This window comes from Neolamprologus multifasciatus, chromosome 7 (assembly GCF_963576455.1).
Source record: "Neolamprologus multifasciatus chromosome 7, fNeoMul1.2, whole genome shotgun sequence".
Taxonomy (NCBI): domain Eukaryota; kingdom Metazoa; phylum Chordata; class Actinopteri; order Cichliformes; family Cichlidae; genus Neolamprologus; species Neolamprologus multifasciatus.
This window is the reverse complement of record NC_140445.1, coordinates 34,595,219-34,616,329: the sequence shown is the minus strand read 5'-3', so window position 1 is coordinate 34,616,329 and position 21,111 is coordinate 34,595,219. Positions and strand designations below refer to the sequence as shown.

At 41.7% G+C, this 21,111-nt stretch overlaps 2 protein-coding genes across 2 annotated transcripts in view; one reads left to right on the top strand and one right to left on the bottom strand.

Annotated features, from left to right (window-relative positions):
• LOC146514654 (uncharacterized) overlaps nucleotides 1-16,475 on the bottom strand; it is a 31,883-nt gene extending 15,408 nt beyond the window's left edge. The window contains exons 1-5 of the mRNA XM_085166074.1: nucleotides 16,125-16,475; nucleotides 6,524-8,453; nucleotides 4,084-4,452; nucleotides 3,109-3,148; nucleotides 2,814-2,959 (exon numbers count right to left, since the gene is read on the bottom strand). Of these exons, the coding sequence (XP_085022200.1) occupies nucleotides 2,814-2,959; nucleotides 3,109-3,148; nucleotides 4,084-4,452; nucleotides 6,524-8,377 (2,409 nt within the window). The 5' untranslated portion in view covers nucleotides 8,378-8,453; nucleotides 16,125-16,475. The remainder of the gene's footprint in view (nucleotides 1-2,813; nucleotides 2,960-3,108; nucleotides 3,149-4,083; nucleotides 4,453-6,523; nucleotides 8,454-16,124) is intronic.
• Nucleotides 16,476-18,961: 2,486 nt separating this feature from the next.
• Nucleotides 18,962-21,111, top strand: part of LOC146514653 (MAM domain-containing protein 2-like) — a 31,801-nt gene continuing 29,651 nt past the window's right edge. Inside the window, exon 1 of the mRNA XM_085166075.1 lies at nucleotides 18,962-19,320. Within this exon, the coding sequence (XP_085022201.1) occupies nucleotides 19,293-19,320 (28 nt within the window). The 5' untranslated portion in view covers nucleotides 18,962-19,292. The remainder of the gene's footprint in view (nucleotides 19,321-21,111) is intronic.

Here is a 21,111-nt window from a genome sequence, read left to right as displayed (position 1 = left end):
GCCATTAACACAAATGTCTAAGTAGCTAATCACATGGCAGCAACAAGACGGACCGCTAAAGGTCAAACTGAGCATCAGAATGGGGAGGAATGGTGGATTAAGTGACTTTGAACGTGGCGTGGATAATTTTTCCACACGACCATCTCCAGGGTTTACAGAGAATGGTCCACAAAAGAGAAAATATCCAGTGAGTGGCAGTTCTCTGGCTGGAAATCCCTTGTTGACGTCAGAGATCAGAGGAGAATCGGTGAAGTGCTTTAAGCCTATATGAAGGCAAATGCTTAACTCAAATAGACACTGGTCACAACCAAGCAGAATAACCTTTATGAAAGCGCAACGCATCAAACCTTGAAGTAGATGAGCTACAGCAGCAGAACACCACACCGAGTGACTCTCTTGTCAGATAAGAACAGAAAACTCAGGCAACAGTTTCTAAAACCGGATGACAGAAGATTAGAAAAACATCTCCTGGTTTACCTTGTATCAGTGCTCCAGGCCTGCAACGGTGGTATAAAACTGTGGAGGATATCGGAGGATACGTTTAAAGACACAGGCTACCTAACCACGTCAGTACCTTCATCATCACAGGGTACCCGTCTGATGGATGCTTCCAGCAGGCTAAAGCACCATGTTACAAAGCTCTGCTCATCTCATAGAGGCTGGAGCTGGAAAGGCTCCAGCCTCTATTCGTCTTAGGGCGAAAGGCAGGGCACACACTGGACAGGTTGCCAACCTGTTACAGGGCTAAAATACAGAGACATACAAACATTCTGATGGGCAATTTAGAGTTGCCAGCACAGGACCACCAGTGTGTCTGCAACTGGCCTTGTGCTTGCCCATGTGTCGGCCATATCTGGCAAACCTGATCTGGGCCACCAAAGGGCCGTCATTCTTTGCGGTATGTGGGCCATGTGTAAGCACATTGTGTGGGCCACATCCGGGCCATACCAATTTTGCTATGTGGGATTAGTGTGACACCTTAGGGCAGTGGTTCCCAAACTCTTTTTGCTAGGCCCCCCTTTGTTTTACAAGAAAAATGCCCCCCCGGCGCACGCACGAGCGCACATGCATGCACTAACACATCCTCCAACCACACACACCCATATTTTGCTCAATTGCGGTTTATTTCACACCTCAAACATTTAGTAAACAATTAAGCAAATACAAGTAATCTGCAGGTAGTAAGAAAATAAACTACTAACTCTTTTACGCTGCGTCCGCACATACACGGGTATTTTTAAAAACGCAGCTGTTTCGTCCACACGTAAATGGCGTTTCGAATCAGCGAAAACTGAGATTTTTTAAAACTAATTTTTTGCGTTTACGTGTGGACGAGGAATACAGAGTTTGTCACGCAACGTCAAAGGTATGTGCCTTTTTTCACATCACACTGTGCGCCACGTTATTGTTTACATGAGAGGAATTGCAGAATGGCAGATATTCAGATTAACAGTATTTTGTCTCTATCTTCAGGTTTTACACGCTTACATATAAACACACAGTTACTGTCCCTCCATTTAGAAAGGCAGAGGCGTCAATTATTTTACATGTAGTTGTTTTTTTCCTGTGTAAAATGGTAAATGGCCTGCATTTGTATAGCGCTTTTCTAGTCCTTAAGGACCCCAAAGCGCTTTACACTACATTCAGTCATTCACCTATTCACACACTGGTGATGGCAGCTACATTGTAGCCACAGCTGCCCTGGGGCACACTGACAGAGGCGAGGCTGCCGGACACAGGCGCCACCGGGCCCTCTGACCACCACCAGTGGGCAAACATGGGGTTAGTATCTTGCCCAAGGATATTTGGCATGCAGCCAGGAGGCAGCCTGGGATCGAACCACCGACCTTCTGATTAGTGGCTGACCTGCTCTGCCACCTGAGCTACAGCCACCCCATAATAATATTCAACATTGCTATCAATACATTTGTCAAAAAAATGAACCTCTGTGCAAAATGGGCTTAAAAAAATAAACAGCTGTGGGATACTGTTTGTCTGTGATTTAGACAGGGGGAACAAATCGTGGCAGGATCAGCCTGATATTATTTGTATCCCACTGTAACTTTACTGTATAAAGAGCAAACATCTCCAAAATGTCAGGAGTAGTTAGTCATTACAACAAGTGTTTGTGAACTAAAAATCAAGAATGTGGGATACTGTTTGTCCGTGATTTGAAGAGCCCAGCGCGTGCTCCAGACGAAGTGAAAACCAATTCTGCAGGGAAGACCTACCTTGGCACATGTGCAGGTGAAACCAAAGGGAAGATATGCTTCACCATATTTTCTAGTCTTTGGATTAGAATGAAGTTGGTTTGGAAACATATTCAGTCTTGCTTCATCTCCTGCTTTGCGTTTGTGGAGGTGCCCCGTGCTAGCAGTGTCCAAGTGTTGTTGGGGTTTTTTTTTTTCCCCTTTTCATACCGCGCCCCCCCCTGCAATGGCTCTGCGCCCCCCTAGGGGGCGGGCCCCACACTTTGGGAAGGTCTGCCTTAGGGTCATGTCCAATTTCTATGAGGCTGGAAAAGATCTGGTGATTGTGTGCAAAAATCACAAGCGTTCCGTGATTGTTAGTCCAATACCAAATAAATATGTGGTTACTGCAGCATCTGTGAGTTTTTCACTCACATCTTGACATTTCTGGTTTTATTTTAAATATAAACCCCTCTATAAGTCATATTTTACCCTAGAGTGGCCTTAATAACAGGTATCTGTTACATAAAGAATAGTTACAAAGGGATTTTTGGCAAAGCCACATTTTTTTCCTGTTCATATCCTTTCACTGTGATGTGAACACAGAATGAAACGTGCTCTTACCCGGACTCTACTCATGGCCTCTTGGGCCTGCTGCATGCGGGCGCTCTTTGTGGGCGTCCTCTCTGACAGCAGGTGGGTGCAGCCCATGTAGGTCGCTGCAAAGATGATGCCATCAATAAGGTCTTCAGGGTCACACGGTCCCGGGACTGCATTTAACAAGATGCACTTGTTAGAAAAACACACATAAACGCTGCATATGTACATTAACATGCTTTCAAATAAATATCTGATATATGAGAAATACTAAATATGAGACAGAGGTTCAGCTGAGAATAAAAATATGATTATCACTCACCGTCTACAAACGTGGGAAACTGTGGAAGAGATCTGCGAATCTGAGAAGGCGCAGGAAATTAAAAAAAAAAAACATTTATTATTTCTCCTCACACGCTGCAGGTCTCCACTGACTCATTCACATTCAGATGAACACCTTATAAGAGATGCAGGCCTTTGCAAGATTTATCATCACCCTAGAGTCTTACTGTGTTTCTACGATGGCATTTTAGATTCATTTAAGGGGTCGCAGGAATGTTGCTGGAAAGAACTAGAGATAAGAGCAATATGCTATAAATGTGGTGGGTTTTTTTATAATAATGAAAATATAAGTTTTTTTTAACCTTTTTTTCCTTATTGGTAAATTTTTATTCGTAAATTTGCAAATTTTCTTATAGCAAATTTGTGTGTTTATGTCTTAAATATGTGACTATTTGATTTGTGAGGGTGTTTTTTTTTTTTTTTTAAATTTCTCTCTCAAATGTGTAAGTTTTTTTAGTTAATTACTTTATTTCTTATAAATTTGTGACTTTTCTCTTAGATGTTGGAGTTTCTTTCAAGTAAATTTGTGGGATGTTTTTTTTTCTCCCACATTTGTAAATTATTCTCATAAATTTGCAACGTTTTTCTAGTAGATCTGTAAGCTTACTTTATGTCAATTTTATACATTTAGTTTTATACCTCATACATTGGCAAGTTTTCCCCCATAAATCTGAGATTATTTCTTGTAAATCTGCATTTTATCTGCATTACTGAGTTTCCTTTCTCATAACTTCTATGACTTTAATATTACCTTTTCTACGAATATTATCCCTCCTTTTCCACAAACCTGCACAGGCACTTTTTCAAACACCCAAAGATCTTTCTTAGCCTTATTATGACCCACATTTAAAAAACTCTCATGTGACATTTATTCCAAATATCAGTCGGTTGTTATCTACAGAAACTTAATACTGGGTAAAACAAAAAGCTGCGTTTTGGTAAGTTAAACTCTCACCTCCTGCACAGACGGCTTCTGAGGAGGTGACTGTTGCTGAGCTTGAGTCTGTGGCTGTTGAGAGGGGAGCTGCTGCTGCTGTTGCTGATGTTGACACTGTTGATGCTGATTAGGCGGCATGTGTGGGTACGGCTGTGGCTGGGTGTATGTCTGCGGTGACCTAGCGGCATCCCTCTGCTGTGACTGGTGGCCTTGTTGGTGCAGGTGGTGGTGATGGTTGTGCTGGGACTGTCCAGTGTGATAACTTTGGGGATTGGGTGCTCTAGAAGAGTGATCAACCCTCAGGGGACTGACCGGATCCCGAACTGGAGCTGAGGTGTAGCAGCTCGGAGACTCAGAAGCTGACTCAGAGGGTGAGTGAGGAGAAGACTGTGGGAGGGGAAAAAGAGAAACAGGAAAAACCCATGTGAAACTGCAACTCGATACAAGGGTCAGGATGAAGCATTAATACGTGTACCATAAAATCAAATGAGAGCTAGCAATGTAAGCTAACTGGAAAGGATAAAAGAAAACTATCAGTGCAGCGCTCCACAGAAAAATCACTTGATGACATCAGTCAAGCCCTAATGACAGTCTACTATGTTTTTTCTTATTTATGGAATTCGTTGTTGAAATGAGTGCAGTGCGATTGTGGCTCAGCAGATAAGAGTTTAAAAGTCCTATATACTGTAAGTACCAAATGTTCTATTTAGTGGGAGTAGATATCCCTTATATCAGGGGTGTCAAAAGTAAGGTCCAGGGGCCAATATTGGCCTGGCAAAATTTTAAACTTTTAAATTGTAACATTTTCTAAGAATTAACAAAAACTCACAGGACAGTCTGGGCAACAAACTACCAGAACTACTACTATAATTTTACAAATTAATCATGTAGTTTCACTGGTCCAGCCCACTTAACATCAAAGTGTTGCTGTATGTAGCATAAATTATGTAATTTAAAAGGAGTCTGAAATCCCTGCTTTATATAGTGATCTCAGGCACGAAGCCCCACCCATGCACTATTCAAACTTTCTGTTTATCAGGGGCAGCCAATCAGAAGAAAGTTGTCTATAATGACTGGACTGAGACAGCAGATGACCTGAGGGGCTGGACCATGAATATGGATTATTTTGCACTGTGAATCATGCAAAGCTGCTCTAGCAGAGTCCAAGAATACAGAGGTGGAACTGAGCCCAACAGATCCCCTTTAACACTGGGGAAAATAAACAGCAGTAATACATAATAATATTTTAAAACATATTTTTCGAATACCTGTCACTGCTTTAAAATGATCTTTATATGTTTCTCCATCTTTGTTCAGCACCAGCCTAATTCTGCTCTGCCCCCTGCCTCCTGTTGACATGCTAGGCTAGACAAAACTCCTATCTCAGCTAAGGCAAATATGTAAGTCGCGCCAAAATCACGAATTAATACTTTACTCTGTGCCATACCGCCATAGCACCTTACCACCAGGTGCGATAATTAACACTTTGAGGCACTTTATGCCTTTATGAAGGATTAATTTTTTTTTAGTAAAATGCAACTGAAACACACAAAATTAAAAGTCTATTTATTCAAATAATTAATCATTGAGGGAAAAATGCTTGGAATAACTGAATGAATACCAATCAATCGTATTTCATTTGACCAGAATCTATTAAATAACATTTTTACAATTTATTTATGTAACAAAATTACATGTAATCGCATTACTTAAATTCAGAATTTTGGCATAAATAATTTGAGGGCACATGAGTAGTAGTGCATCATGGATTTGAGGGGTATATATAAGATTAATGGTAAAGAACTCAAAGAGACTTGGACAAAATATTTCATGATTTCAACTCTGGTGACTATGATAGCAGTGTGAGAGAATATTTACTGATGCTCAAGTTTCTCAAATATTTGAATAGTAATCAAATTAATAAGAAAATAAAATTGTTTCTGCAAGTATTGCTTTTTTTATGTGCACCTGGTAGTATGTAGCTCACAAACTATTTGAAGACTACCATATAACGACACGAAAATGCATCAAATGTGTATAGAGCTCATAAAATGTGTGAAACATGAAATTAGATGCTACTGTAGAAACAGAAGAAGCATGAAAATAAATAAAAAAATCGGTAAAGATGTTAAAAAGTCCTGAAAAATCACAGAAAATGAGGCAAAACCAAGAAGCTGCAGGTCTTCTATATCTCTGCACTGTCATGTGATAGTGCGGTTGGATGGCTTCCTGTACTTAAAATGCTGATCCCTAAAAAGATTCAGCTTTCTGTTCTGTTTCTGTTTAATGACTTCTATATTTATCTGCTGCCATCACGAGAGAAACCTGCTCACTGTGGATAAACAAAACAGCAGGAACACGAAAATAAAAAGGCTAAACTGATCTACTCCCCTGAGCCAATCAAACTGCAACTTTCAGTCTGTTGCGAAATTAATAAAGTAACTGAAGGGATACTAACATGGCCAGCTGTAGTCTGCAGGGGGTACATATCCTCCGTGGGGCTGACCTCCTGTCTCATCACCCAGATCGGCTCCACAGGTTGGTCAGGTGTGTACGGGGAGCGCATTGTCTTCGTCTTCACCCCCTCAATCGCCTCTTTGATGTCTTTAATCGCTAGGCTAATGGCGTCGCCTGAGCCCTTTGCACCTTCTGCATTCTGCTCATCCTGGGCCTCGCCTGAGCTGCTCAGCCCAGATGGAGGTGTCTTGGCTTGGGTTTCTGGCTGTCTGGGTGGCTGCCTGCGGTTTTTAGTGACAGGGCTTTGATCGGCACTGCCTCCCTCGCCATCAGACTGACCGTCATAGTGGTGCAGCCGGCAGCCAACAGAGCGATCCAGAGGGGAGCGCTGTGAGCGCCGGTCTCTGGCCTGCCTCGGGACATGATGGGAGCCCTCGATTGGGGAGGGCAGAGCTCCTTTTTGTACATTCTCCTGTCTGTGGGGGGTAAAGGGCTCTTGGCGGGACTCTTGGTGGCCCCTGTTAGCCTCGGTCCTCTGACTGGCCTGCCTGCGAGGTTCCTTGTTTGGCTCAGGGTAGGAGGTCTTAAGCGGCTCGGGAAAAGAGTTGGGATGGGGTTTTGATTCCGAGTATGACTCATAGACCGGCTCTGAGTAAGACTTTTGGTGGGACTCTGTATAAAAGTCTGCATAGGTTTTTGGATAAGATTCAGAGCAAGAAGTGGAGTGGGACAACGAGCATGACTCAGAGCAATCCTCATCCTCCTCTTCTTCTGGTGGCAGGTCATTATCGGGTAGAGGGCTCATACTGGCGTCCTCACCGAAGTGGTCCAGCTGGGGGAAAGCTGGAACATCAGGGGAGGAAGGAGGAGTTGGTGAGTGAAGTGGAGGCGGACTGTGGAGAGGTCCATCCATACTGAGTGAGGCGGCACTCTCTGTGTCAGAGCAGAGATCTGTGATTTCACTTCCCTGAGCTGAAGGATCCTCCTCCACATTGTCCATCACTCTCTCTTCATCCTCCTCCACTCTCTCAGCATACTCCTCAGCTTTCTCATCATGCCCGCAGCCAGAGTGACCTTCTCCTGGACGGTGGTCTCCATCTTCATCCCCTACCTTCTCCTGCTTTTGATGATCCTCTTTAAGATCTGATTCCTGCTCACACTCCATTTTACTCTCCTGGAGATCTTCTTCAGCGTCATCAGGAGGAGCATTGTGAGTGTCAAGCTGTACTTCACGGGGTGCAGCACCAGATGCAAGGTGGGTAGGTGTGACAACAGCAATGGGAGTCTGGTGAGAAGATTCCATGTCCTGTGATTGGTCCATTACAGGATCAGCTGTGGATGATTCCTGCACCTGCACCTGCCGTGGACCTTCTCTCTCTTCCACACCTGGTGAGGAGTCCTGAACCTCTCTGAATGGCTGCCGCTGTCTGTGACTTCTCAGTCTGGGGTTAGGGTCACCGTGACGGCGGTAGCGAGTGACGGCAGCGCGGGGTTGCTGGACAGGACGTGGGTCAGCATCCTGACTAACCACAGCTGGGGCAGAGACTGGACTCAGAGGCTGACTTTGCCCTTGCCCTTGCCCTGATGGAGGCCGGCGGCGGTGCCGAGGCGGTCCACGACCTCCAGGTGGGTGGTGGTGGTGGTGATGGTGGTGGTGATGGTGAGGAGGAGGGTGATGGTGATGATGGGGATTCAGTTCCCCATCCTGGTTGAGCATCTGACATGGTCTCCAGGACCGGCGTACAGGAGGGTCTCCAGTGGTCCCATTGGGCTGCCTGCTCCTCTGAGGCCCCGAGACCTCCTTGTGTTCCTCGCTGCCTTCCCCCGTTGCCTCTCCCTGATACTTGTGGCTCATGGCTGGGGTATGATTCCAGTCCAATTTTCAGAACATGCTCCTCTTACTGCCAAGAAAAGCCAGCTCAGGGCACAACCTGGGAGAGATGGAGACATGACATAAGCAGGAAAAATATTAAAGGGTAAGGGTAAAACATGAAGGCTTTGAAGCCTGAGACAAACGGGGTAAAAACTATATTAAAATAAATTTTTTTAACTACTTTTGCTAACGGATAAGTGAGAGAATAATAATCATTGTGTTGATATAAGGACTCACAGATGCCATTAACATGTTTGCCTAACATCTAAAATAAAATAATGGTGGCTTTGGTGATCACCCCTAGTTTGCACTGCAGGTCTCTGCCGCCTGGGGCTCATTCTGTGTCGGATGGACCCGTGTCCTCAGTCATGTCCACCTCGTTTTGAAAGCTATACTTTGCCTTATCCAATGGTGCAGTAGCAGAGGTGTGAAAATAAGTCTGCAGCTCTATTTATTTATTACTTACACACCTACGTCCCACTCACCCCATTTGTCTGATTGTTTAAACCGGAATAAGAGCTACAGAAGGATTGATGAGCTTGAGATGAACGCTATGACGTCTCCCGAGATCGCCAAGCACGGATAACAATCACCTCTTTTTCAGACACGGGTACACCTTGTCTGTACCAAAATACATAAGGCTGCTAGTAACTGGAGGCCAGTCACCGTGAATCTAGATTGATTTCCCACTGTGATCTGTGCCAGCTGCCGACGCGCTTCATCACAAATCAATATCTTAATTACCGGTCTTTATTTACTACAAAAGCATTAAGTTAAAATTATTGTAGACTGCTACTTTACATTTTCCAGGTCTTTTGTTTTGAAGGTTTATATGCCATTGACTAATGAACATCTCTTTAAAAAACAGCAACATTGCATATCACACTAAGCAGGGACTATACTGCTAATAGCAAAAAAACCAAAACAAAATCCAAATCCTCTGGGATGCAGAGCAATTTAATCTGCACCCCGTTCATCCGTCCGTCCGCCAGCAGCTGGCAGATGGCACAGGGTGGAAAACACGAGAAGGAAGAGGGAGAGGAGGAGGCAGGGCAGCAGGACAAGGAGGGGCTTCTATCTTGCTACGTGATAAGATCTGACAGAGAAGAATGGAAAAGGGAGTGATCTAAATAATAAATGCCCTCTGTGAAGGAGAAGCCCCTTTTTGATATGTATTTAATGTGACGAGGCTACCGGGGAATCACTCATTTATCTTGTATCGCAGGCTTCTGAGGTCAATAAGCTGAGAGAGGACACCCGAACGTCACCTCGCAGTATGTTTCAGAATATTAAACTGGTTCTGGACAGTGGAGAAAACACTGCAGTGTAGTTTATAAAGACCAGCGCAGATGCATCTTAAAAGGTTCATATTTGATCTGCCCTCACTTATTACAAGAATCTATAAATACATTAGAGTTACATTACAACTTTTTTAGCTTCTTCTTACAGCTCTGCAGCTAATGGTCAATCAGAGAGTCCATCGGTGCGCTTGTTTACTGACTTGGCCTCCGGGGGTTATGGACTTTTTCAGGGCCTCCAATGCTGGCCGTGCATATGTGAACCAAGACTTCCATTTTTGCATTCATTGCTAAAGAACGCAGATAAACACCTCAAAACCTTTTTCTTATTTATTCTGAACGTAAGCACAAAAACCTCAGGATAAAGGCTCGTGGCTTTAGCAATGCAAGGAAGAACTTAAAATAGGAGATTACGACAGTAATCTGAACCAAATGACTATTTTTTTTACTATATTTACTCAAAAATGTGAGCAAATAACATCTGAGAAAAGGGAGACACGGCTGTACCGAGGAGCCAAGCAGGAGGGGCTATTGCAGTACTAGAGATGATCTGCAGCTACACATCATTTCCTCGATGGTTTTCATATTGTGGAAATTAGTCCCGCTTCTGCAGAACTGGCTATGTGTGTGTGTGTATCTTCTCCACCTTGGACACCTACTAGGCGTAATCCTTGTTTCTCTTTTTCTGAACTGAGTGGTTTCCGTGATATTTTGGGCCTGCTTCTAGAACAAAATAACTGGGTGTACATAAGAAGTTAGTGAGGGTGATCTCTTCCTGTACAGCTTACTACGGCTATGCTCGGAAAAACCCAGAAATTCTAACGGCTGTCAAATTGTGCTTTGACTGATAAACTGGGGCGCCAAAACACGTCATTAAGGCTACAGGGGCGGTCGTCTTTATGGAGGAAATAGTTAATGTGGGGTTGCAAACCTAAATGCAGACAGCTGCAGACACCACACGACTGCTTTCTCTGTTCACTTGTAAGCATGATGCCTCAAAAAGTTTTGGACGCAAAAGTTTTGGACTCCTCAAGTTAACGTCCTTAATTAGCTCCAATTAGCGGAGCTAATTAAGGACGTTAACTTGAGGAGTCTTTCCGGATCTAGATCTCGATCCAGAACTTTTTGGTTGGATTCTTTATGAATGTGACATTTAGAAAAATGGGACGTTTTGCAATGCATCTTCACAGAAAAACTGGGAGACATCATCTTGATGCCAAAGAAAGAATCGCAACTTCATCTGGATCCAGGAAGTCTATTTATGCATGGTGTTTCTGGAAGCTTTCCCACAGCTCGCTAGTTAAGTGTTCCACAAACATCTTTGACTTAATTTTTTTCGTTTATTCCTAACAAACAGACACAGGAAGCTCTTGAGAATGCTTACTGCTATTTTTTATTTTTTTGTTAAGGCAATTTCAAAAGACCTACTGAGGGAAAAACTGATTTGTATACAGCTTTAGAAAACCAAGAATCTGGAGCATTCAGCTACTTACTTAACAAAGATTGGTCTGCATATGCTTAAAGCAGTATGTGACCATACTTAATGAAAGTCTGTGGATATTCCTGTTATTTTTTTTAATCTATTTAATAAACAGAAAAATGTATATTTATATTTTTTAATCATATTCCTGATGATTTTTCTTTGGTGAAAGGCCAAGGTCTTTGGTGGGTGCCAACATTTTTCACATGCAGGAAAACCTCTGAAGCATCCTTATTTTTTTCCCCTCTCATCTTCATGTCATTTGCATCTCTTTTGATGAATGTCAGTGGCTTTGCAGCAGTCATAATAAACTGTGAAAAGGTGGTACAAGGATTACAGCTGTCTCGTAACACCACCACCTGTGTAAAGGTGTTAAGTAAATTAAAGGCACAAAAGCGAATATGTGAATATGCTGGATGGTGAGGGCAAAGGTTAATGGTGATGATGAAACATGAGGACAGAACACAACTGTCAGGAGGGGAAGCAGGAAGATTGAGGATGGACCTCCAGCATGGCTAATGTCCCGCTCTGAGTGGAGTTTACAACTGTAAACTTTACTCATAACAGTAAACTGAAGTAACCTACCCTAGTTTAGGGTTTTAATACATAATTTTAATTTTTTTTTTTCTCACATTATGCTTTAAGTAAATTTAAAAAAAAAGAAAGCAATGGGTAGATGAAAACGTATGTACACCTATCCTCATCTTTCTCTATCCAAGTATGATTCATCCTCTCCCACCCACACACACAGTTTACAACTGGATAGCAGCGGCTGGGTGAGTCCAGGGAGAAAGGGGTGACTTGGGTCACAGATGGCCCTGGCAGCACTGCTGTTAGTCAGGCCGGGCATGCAAAGCTGAGAGGTGAGCGCCACGCCTCCATCTGTCAGGCTGAAGTGAAAGCTGCCGGGTGGGGGATTTACTAACCCATTAACTCGCTGACCTTTCACTGACAATCAGCCACATACACTATACATACCAGCAAAGCCCTGAATGATTAAATCTATTTAACACTCTATGCATGCATCAGGGCTAAAAGGAAGAATTAAACCAACAAATAATTGATTTCAGTATCAATGCTGCTGTCATTATGTTACATGATTAAACATTTAGTCTATGAACTATCAGGAAACTGTGACAAACACTAGCATCACATTTCACACATCCAACTATTGGCACAAACTTGGACAATCCAGGCCACGTTTACAAACTTGAGGTGGACCGTCAACACCTGCTTAACGGCATCAGGGAGAACGTCACATAAAATAAATATCTCTGTGTTGTTCTACTATACTCACGTTTCAATGTGGATCTTAACAGCTAAGCTAAGTAAAGCTAACCTCAGCTAATTGGTCCCACAGTGAAAATAAATTCACTCAAAATGGAAAAGATAAGTAATAATTAAGTATATTATATTATATTATATTATATTATATTATATTAGCAGGTATTTGGGAGGTACGGAAACCCTGCAAGGGACATTGGAGGAAAAAAAAAAATGAAGATGATCTTTTGAGATCCCGAGTTACTTTTGCAAGATCTCGCAAAAGTAACTCGGGATCTATGTCTCAATTCCTAGGCCGCATCCTTTGGAGGCCGCATTTGAAAGCCGATTACGTCACAGCCAGGCAACAAAGATTGTCCCAATTTGAAGGCTGCTCCAAATGTGGCCAACAAATGCGTCCTTCATTTCCCCGGATGTGAAGGATGGGTCGGGTGTATCCTTCGTGGCCCAACCTATCCCAGAATTCATAGCATGGCCCGGCCAATTCCAGTTTCCAACAATGGCGTCAGCTACGTAGTTTTAATATTAATCTTTCTGTGTCACAAAATAAACGTTTAACATATTGTCAGGCGAGAATGTAGCTGTGTAAACTTCAAATAACTGCTAGATTTATCAAGACATCAAATATTTGCAAAAGTGCTCCAACGTTTTCTGAGACGTCTGTTACCCAGCAGCTCGATAGCTAGCCAGGAGGTCAAGGCTCACTAGAGCTGTCGAGAACAACGAACTCCCAGCACATTGTTTTCAGACCCCCTGCGATCTTTTGCTACTCAGATCATGATATATAAGTCACTTAGATAACTTAAAAATGTTATTGTTTGGATTTTTTCTGTGTTTTATTTGTTCCTCAGTAAATCGGCTTGGCTGAGATTAAAGTTATAGTTTTCACAAAGCTGAATAAACGTCCAACAGAAAACTGATTAAACAGAAGTGTGAGATGGTCGAGAATTTACTCCAATGTCTTGTTATATTTTAGATAGCAAGGAGCAGACAGCTGAGTTTATTAAACTCCACCAAGACAGCGGTGACGCAAATCTGAAGGCTAGAATGTCCCATTTCACAGCCTTGCACTTTCGGCCTTCTCAGTCTTCTGAGGACCTGACCCACGTAGACCGCGAACAGTGTTGGGGAGTAACGGAATACATGTACCGCCGTTACGTATTTAAAATACAAAATATGAGTAACTGTATTCCGTTACAGTTACCGTTTAAAAAGGTGGTATTTAGAATACAGTTACTTTGTTGAAATAAATGGATTACACGGCGGTACTTCCCTGTTTCATATTGTGGCGGGTCAGGCCTGTTTGGGTTTTGTTTGACAGCTACGTTCTGTTGTTCCAGGTGGCAGCGTTACGGTTGCCATGGTTACAGGGTGACGCTCTCTCTCTGCGTGTTTCCTGGGTGAGAGAGGCCTTTTTGTTGTTGTTGTGCTAAGCTAATAAGCAGAATGCTACAGGTATAGCTCTGAAGAATGTAGCATCATAGGCAGTGTAGTCCGTGCTGCAGGGAGAATGGACTGCCATACACGTTATGTGTCTGTGAGCGAGGGAGGGAGAAAAAGGAAAAGTACGAGCTGTCATCGAGCAAAAACGGGAGCTGGAAGCATGTAAATATAATAATAACCACTGCAGCCAAGAAGAGTGCCTGACGAGCCCAGTTGTAAGTAAGCTATTAAGACTCGACTGTACACCGTGTTCGTGTTTTCCTCCAAAAACAATAAGTTCTGTTGGAGCAGTCTTTCAACGCCTCTCTCTGTCTCTGCTAGCAAAGTTGACCCAGACAACAAAGTAAAGCTAGTTTTCAGCTATGAGCCTGACACAGAACCCACCGTATTAGCCAGAGGTCCCTTTACTATGGTTTGGCGCCGTGGACCTTCAGTAACAGTAATAAATCACAGCAATAGTACATTCATGTAGTTGTAAACAGCATGATAATATATTAAGTAATCCAAAGTATTCAGAATATGTTACTCTCATTGAGTAACGTAACGGAATACGTTACAGAATACATTTTGGGGCATGTATTCTGTAATCTGTAATGGAATACATTTTAAAAGTAACCTTCCCAACACTGACCGCGAAGGCCGGGTCATTTGAAGTATGTGGCCAAGTTCTCACTCCTAAGTTACTTTTGCGAGATCACGCAAAAGGTTTTGCGAGATCTCGCAAAAGTAACTCGGGATCTCGCAAAAGTTTTGTAGGATCTCGTAAAAGTTCATCTTCATTTTTTGTTTCTCCAGTGTCCCTTGTGGGGCTCTGTAGGAAAGTCACATTGGGAGGGAAAAACTCCCTTTTAACAGGAAGAAACCTCTGGCAAAAGCAGGCTCAGGGAGGTGCCATCTGCCATTTTTTTGGGAGCGAGGGAAGGAAGACAAGAAAAAGACACGAAAGTGTTTTGTTGGTTATCAGCTAGCTAGGTAGTTAGGTTATCAGGCGAAGCTAGTATTCACAAACTGTAAGGGTGCAATGCACAGATACATATCTATTAATTCGTACAAGGTTAACAAACAATGTCATTAATCAAAATTGAAGCTTTCAAACAAACTGGCCACCCCCTAACTGCAGAATACACCTGGAAGAGTCGTCATTTATAGAAGCTAAAACTGTTTTCATACCAGGCTTTAAAAAAATGCTTTTAATGGTGTAAAGTTGAGCATTTTAACATCGGAGTTGATGGGGAATGACTCACTCGGCCTCAAGTGGCCACTACAGGAATTACAGGCTTTCTTGTATTGGTTTTTAAGCCTGCACACTCAATACTGCAGTAACACTTAAAGCAACTTTAGTTATTTTTGTTCAGTTATGATTAGTTCATTGGCAGCTAACCAAAAACAAATTTGATTTGCATATTTCAAAGAAAACATGCCCAACATAACCCAGTTCCATCTTCTTGTCATGATTAGCTGCCTTACATAACAGTAAACTGAAGTAACCTACCCTAGTTTAGGGTTTTAATACATAATTTTAATTTTTTTTTTCTCACATTATGCTTTAAGTAAATTTAAAAAAGAAAGAAAGCAATGGGTAGATGAAAACGTATGTACACCTATCCTCATCTTTCTCTATCCAAGTATGATTCATCCTCTCCCACACACACACACACACACACAGCAAGCATATGGCCCATGCAGGGATGCATCAATCGTGACATTACGTGCACTGTATTACATGTAGCCTCTGGGAGACGATTAACACATAAAGCTGCCATGAGCTTTTATTTTGAAGGCGGTTTCTTAAATACCCTCCCATGGCCTTGACGTTAAAATACCAAAAGCCGTCTTTGCTTTTGTGATTGCTACTATCATTATAAATGATCAGCCAGTCTTACAGCCCGCTTCTTCGAATCGTTGAAATGGTATAGTTCCCATTTCCTAAACGGTCATTGGTGGGGTTTTGTTTTTCTTTTTTTTTTTTGGATATTTTATAGTCGTTCACTGCATCACGATCTCTAAAACATTTCCTGACGTGCTCGTGGAGAGGAGATAAAACCGTTTAGCGAACTGTCACCTGTCTAAAAGCCTCCCTCTCTGCCCTCTCGCGCTCCACATTCATCCTCCGCAGGTGTCAGATCCGCCATCAGTGGAAACGACCCGTTCACATTCCCACTAAAACCACCAGAAATCCACGATTCCTCGTCTATCACACCAGAGGTGTCATTTACTCATTTACCTGCATGTCAGTGGAGGAGAGGCCCGGCTTCGGCTGCCGTAGTGTACATCGCCCCTGTGTCTGCGCGTTCTCGCCCGGATCGGCTCGGTTTGTCCCTCCAGACACAATTTGCTCGGATTACAGAGAGAGCTCAGCCCCTCCTTCTGCACCGTGACATCAGAGCGGATTAGCGATGCACAAAGCGCCTTTATGAACACTGCTGATGTCGGTGGTGCAGACACAAGCAGCTCTTTACGGCCGTGAGCTCAGTCAGCCTCATCCCACCTCCTCCATCAGCAGACAGCAGCCTGCAGCTCTGCAGCACCGTCACACTCTCACGGGTTGTCGGAGGGGTCGCTGTTATCCTTCTGTTGATCTCTCCGGTGTCATCCGTTAGAAAGAAAACACCTGTGAAACCTGCGCAGGTACACAAAGAGGTATACATATATATATTTGAAGGTCAACTTCTTTTTAATAGAGCGTTTTCAGATTTTCCACGGTGCATAAACCAAAATAAAGTAAAATAATAACAAAAAAGAAATAGAAAAACATCTGAATTTTGAAGACTAAAACACGAAATAAAATAAAATACAATAAAATACATAACTAGGGATGGGTATCGTTTAGGTTTTATCCGATACCGGTGCCAAACCGGTACTTTTGAAACGGTGCAGGTGCTTAAACGGTGCCCAAACCGGTGCTTAAAGAATGGAAAACACAAAATTGGTCCAAAAACCTCTCATGTTCAGCTGTTTTTTTGTAAAAAGATAACAATGTTAGTCTTTTCTGCAGGTATAGGGCATATATGGCATCACTCTGGGCTGGAAGCAGTGCTTAAACAATGGAAAAAAACACAAACTTTGTCCAAAAACCTCTCATGTTTAGCTGTTTTCCACTTTTTCTTCGGTCATTTTAGCCTTTTTGGCCAGGGTGAAGGGAGTATCTGCCATCAAACAAGAAGACATCCGCATGTAGCTATGATGGTGTTTGCTAGTTCACGTTACATGCATTAATTTAATAACGCGGTTAGCTTACTCAACGTAAATTACACACGAACAACATTAAGCTACTCACGCAGAGAAGAACGGCTGCTGCTGCCATCATCATTTCTGCTACACTGGCAGGGCTAGGTTCATCGGATTTAAAGTGTGACCTCCTTTGACAGTATCAGCTTAAAGCACTTGTTGCAGGCTGCTGAGTTTGCATCTTTTGCTGTGAAGTACAGCCAGACTTTTGACCGCTTTGCCTTGGGCATTTTTAATCTGTAGCTCTGCTCTAAAAGAACGTACGTACCTGGACCCGCCTACTATCCTCGAAACGTAAAATGATTGGCTAGAATCTAAAGTGTATCATTCCATACCAGTTGGTGGCGGTAATGCACCTTTCAGTTGTTTGCCAACCGCCAATAGAAATGTAAGGAAGAAGAAAGTGTATCACAGCTCAGGAAAAAAAAGCACCGAAATAAAGCACCGAAATGCGCGCTGCTTTTCGGTCTGGTTACTACCGTTTATGTCAGAACCGGTGCCATGATGGCACCGGATACCGGTACCCATCCCTATACATAACAATACATTTTTTGAGAAATAAATTGGCAAACTTGCCTAAAAGAACAGCAAATTTTCTAGAAAGAAATTGCTAATTAATAAGAAAAAATGGGGGAAAAAATAGCAAATTTAAGGAAAAAAATCTTGGCAAATTCACATGTTAAATAATGGAAATTTTATTTAAAAAATAATAAACTGGCAAATTTACCAGCAAGAAAACAGCATTTTTTAGAAAGAAATGGCAAATCGAGAAGGAAAAGAAAGAAAGAAAAGTATTCACAAAGCTTTAGGAAAAGAATAAAACAAAATAAAATACTGGCAAATCTAGGGCAACAATTAAAAAAAATATTAAAGACAAATTGGCAAATTCACACAAAAAACACAAATTTATGTGTTGAGAAACAAAACCTCACAGATTTTAAAGAAATACATTTGAAATCAATAAGAAAAAGAGAGAAAATACTTTGAGAAAAATATCTGCAGCCTTTAAAAAAGTGAAAAATATTAGGAAAAATAAACTAGCAAATGTACCAGGAAGAAATGATAAAACAATAAAAGAGAGGGAAAACAAAGGAAATTTATGAATTTATGAGCCACTGTGCATGTAACTAGTACATGTACTCATCAGTACTGATAGATAGGCCCATAGATTTACTGTTCTTTATTTAAGCATTTCTAAGTTATGCTGCTTTGTACTTTGGTGGCCCCTAGAGACAAAACACGTACAAACTCCAAAACACATTTCTAGCGTTAACTGAACTTCCAAAACAGAGCTACCTAGATCACTTAAATTACACAATTGAAAGCATGTGTGTATTGTTTGTGTATTTATACACAAACATTCATATATATTCAAATCATTTAAAAAAAATGTTCATTTACCAAATCCGGTTGTTGGTACTTCCTGGCTTGTGTAGCCACTAGGTAACAAAAGCTCAACACTGCCCCTAGCATCTTTGAGCACTTCCGTTGTGTTTTGGAGTCTGTACATGTTTTGGAGGTTTCACGTGCTTTGAAATTTGTATGTGCTTTGTCTCTACTGGCCACCATGAATATACCTTTATTTATTCACTCCACATAAAATGTAATAAACAAATTATAAAATACAAAAACCAACTATTTACATTTCAACTTTTAACTATTTACATTTTCAGTTTTTTCCTTTGAAACAAATTTAAAGTGAAACTACACAAAACACTGCAAACCACAACACAATAAAATATAAATTAAAATATGCAAAACAAAAAGAAGATGCACATTCTCTTTATAGGCCTGGGATGATTTTTTGGGAGAGCGTTTTCCTGCTTGGAATTGCATACATAGGATTCACTGCATGAATAAACGTTCTGAATCCTTTATCATCCGCAATTGAAAATAGTTGTGGATGATTACTATATCTTTCTAATGTGATGTTGTCTCTTGTTGTCCCTGGCTCTTTTTCTCTCTCTTTTTGTCCTGCTCTGTTCCTGTGCTACTGTGAATGTAACTAGCGCCCCTCCCCTCTCTGATCAGCGCAAGCACAAGGCTCACGTGCGGAGTGAAGCAGAAAAAAGTGCGAGAGAGAGGGTGAGAGAAAGAAGAAGAAAAAAAACCCACGGCTTGCGTCGTTCACTTCAAAGAGTCAGCTCTAAGATCCGTTTCGTTCATGACGACACATCACTACCCAGCAGTATGTAAGTAACCGATGCAGCATTAAAAGTAAATACACATTAACCAATCAATAGTTATGATTCAGTCGCGTAATACATACAGACTTCTTCACGCTGAGTGCTTTCACTTCAGCTACTTTATTTAACGCTAAAACATTTGTGCTTTTACTTACAGAGCTTTATGATTTTTTTTAATGCAAACAGTCTGAATAAGTGTTTCACCGCTTTGACAAACAGATATTCAACAGCAGCAGCGAGGAGAGCTTTCAGTGCTGCCAAAGCAGCAGAGGTAGTTTGTAATAAATTACAGGATGACCCCACCTTTAATAACAGGGCCATCCTCAACACCGACCAAGTGTGTCTACTCTTGCGACTGCTTCAATCCATGCAGGCCAGCTGTGGCTGAGCAGGTCACGTGCCAGTCGAAAGGTCAGTGGATCGACCCCTGGCTTTTCCATCTTGGGCAAGATGCTGAACTCTGAGCTGCCTGTGATGCATCTATGTGAGTGTGACTGTTAGATAAAAAGCTTAGGCATTGATAAAAGCACTGTACGAATGTGTATGTGTGGGTGAGTAATGCTAAGATTGAGTAGAAAACAAAGAATCAAAGCCTTGTTTAAGTGCCAGCTTTCATCTGTGTCACAGTACAGGGCTCTATTAGCCTGTAAATAGTGCACAATGTTTTCTACGCTACGTTTATTCCTGATTAAATATTCAAATTTGCCGTATTCTTGCCCCCTGAAACGCTCTGATTGGGTATTCTAGTACGAGTGATATATATATATTATATTTTTCACAAGATACCCTGACACACCTCCATGTAGTTGATAATCTTTATGAATTATTTAAAAGGGGTTTGTGAAAGGTTTTCTTCATATGCGTATTAATATTATATACTAATAGTCCTTAGTTGCAGTTGCATATTTTCTGAACACCTTATCTTGAGAATGATTTACTTCCTTGCTTTTTTTGCAATACATGTGTCTGAAGTAAAATTAATTATTGATATTTATAAACGCTGACAAAGTGTAACCCTAACCTTTAAACACTGACATTTTTCCTCACTTTTATAGACAAAGTGCAGATTTTACATCCTTAGTTTTCTTGAAGGTTTAATGTATTGCTGACTGCTACAGCATAAAATGGAATAAGCAAGAATAATTTTCAAACTTTGTCAGTCGCATGTTTTTGTAAACAGTCACAGAAGCACATTTTCCAAGCTCTTATCATTGCTGCCACGTAGATAGGTCCAGCTTACGTCATTCAGTCACAAAAGAGATGATTCAACCTCGACCCAGGTGTTGTGAATGCCAAATCCCTGTCACACAATCAGGGCTACTTAAACAGAAAAAAGCCATTGTTATATTTATTTGTAAGACCTGTGCTTTTACTACCATAACATGTGAAAATGACAAAGAAGGATCACCGAGTTGCTCCCACTAAGCTTTGAGGCAGATTCCCCCTTCAATTAAGATTAAATTGACTTTGACCTAGCATATAATCCAAACTGAGACTTATCATTGTGTTCACAAAGTTTTGCACAGAACTTTGGTTAGTTTCTGCTGTTTGGATTGTGATGTATAAACAAACTAGACTTGAAAACGTCTGCTTAAAAAGAAAACTAAAAACCCCATCCTTATCAAAGGCATAAACTCTGCCAACAAATTTTGTTTGTTCAACTGAAAAAGGCTCAATCATTGAGCAGTAGATGGACCACTATTTATTTCAGGTGTACAGAAAGTCTTATAGACTTACAGGCTCTGTTTACACAGTTCTTAGCCTAAAAAAGTGAAGTGAGCATAGAGCCTACATTCT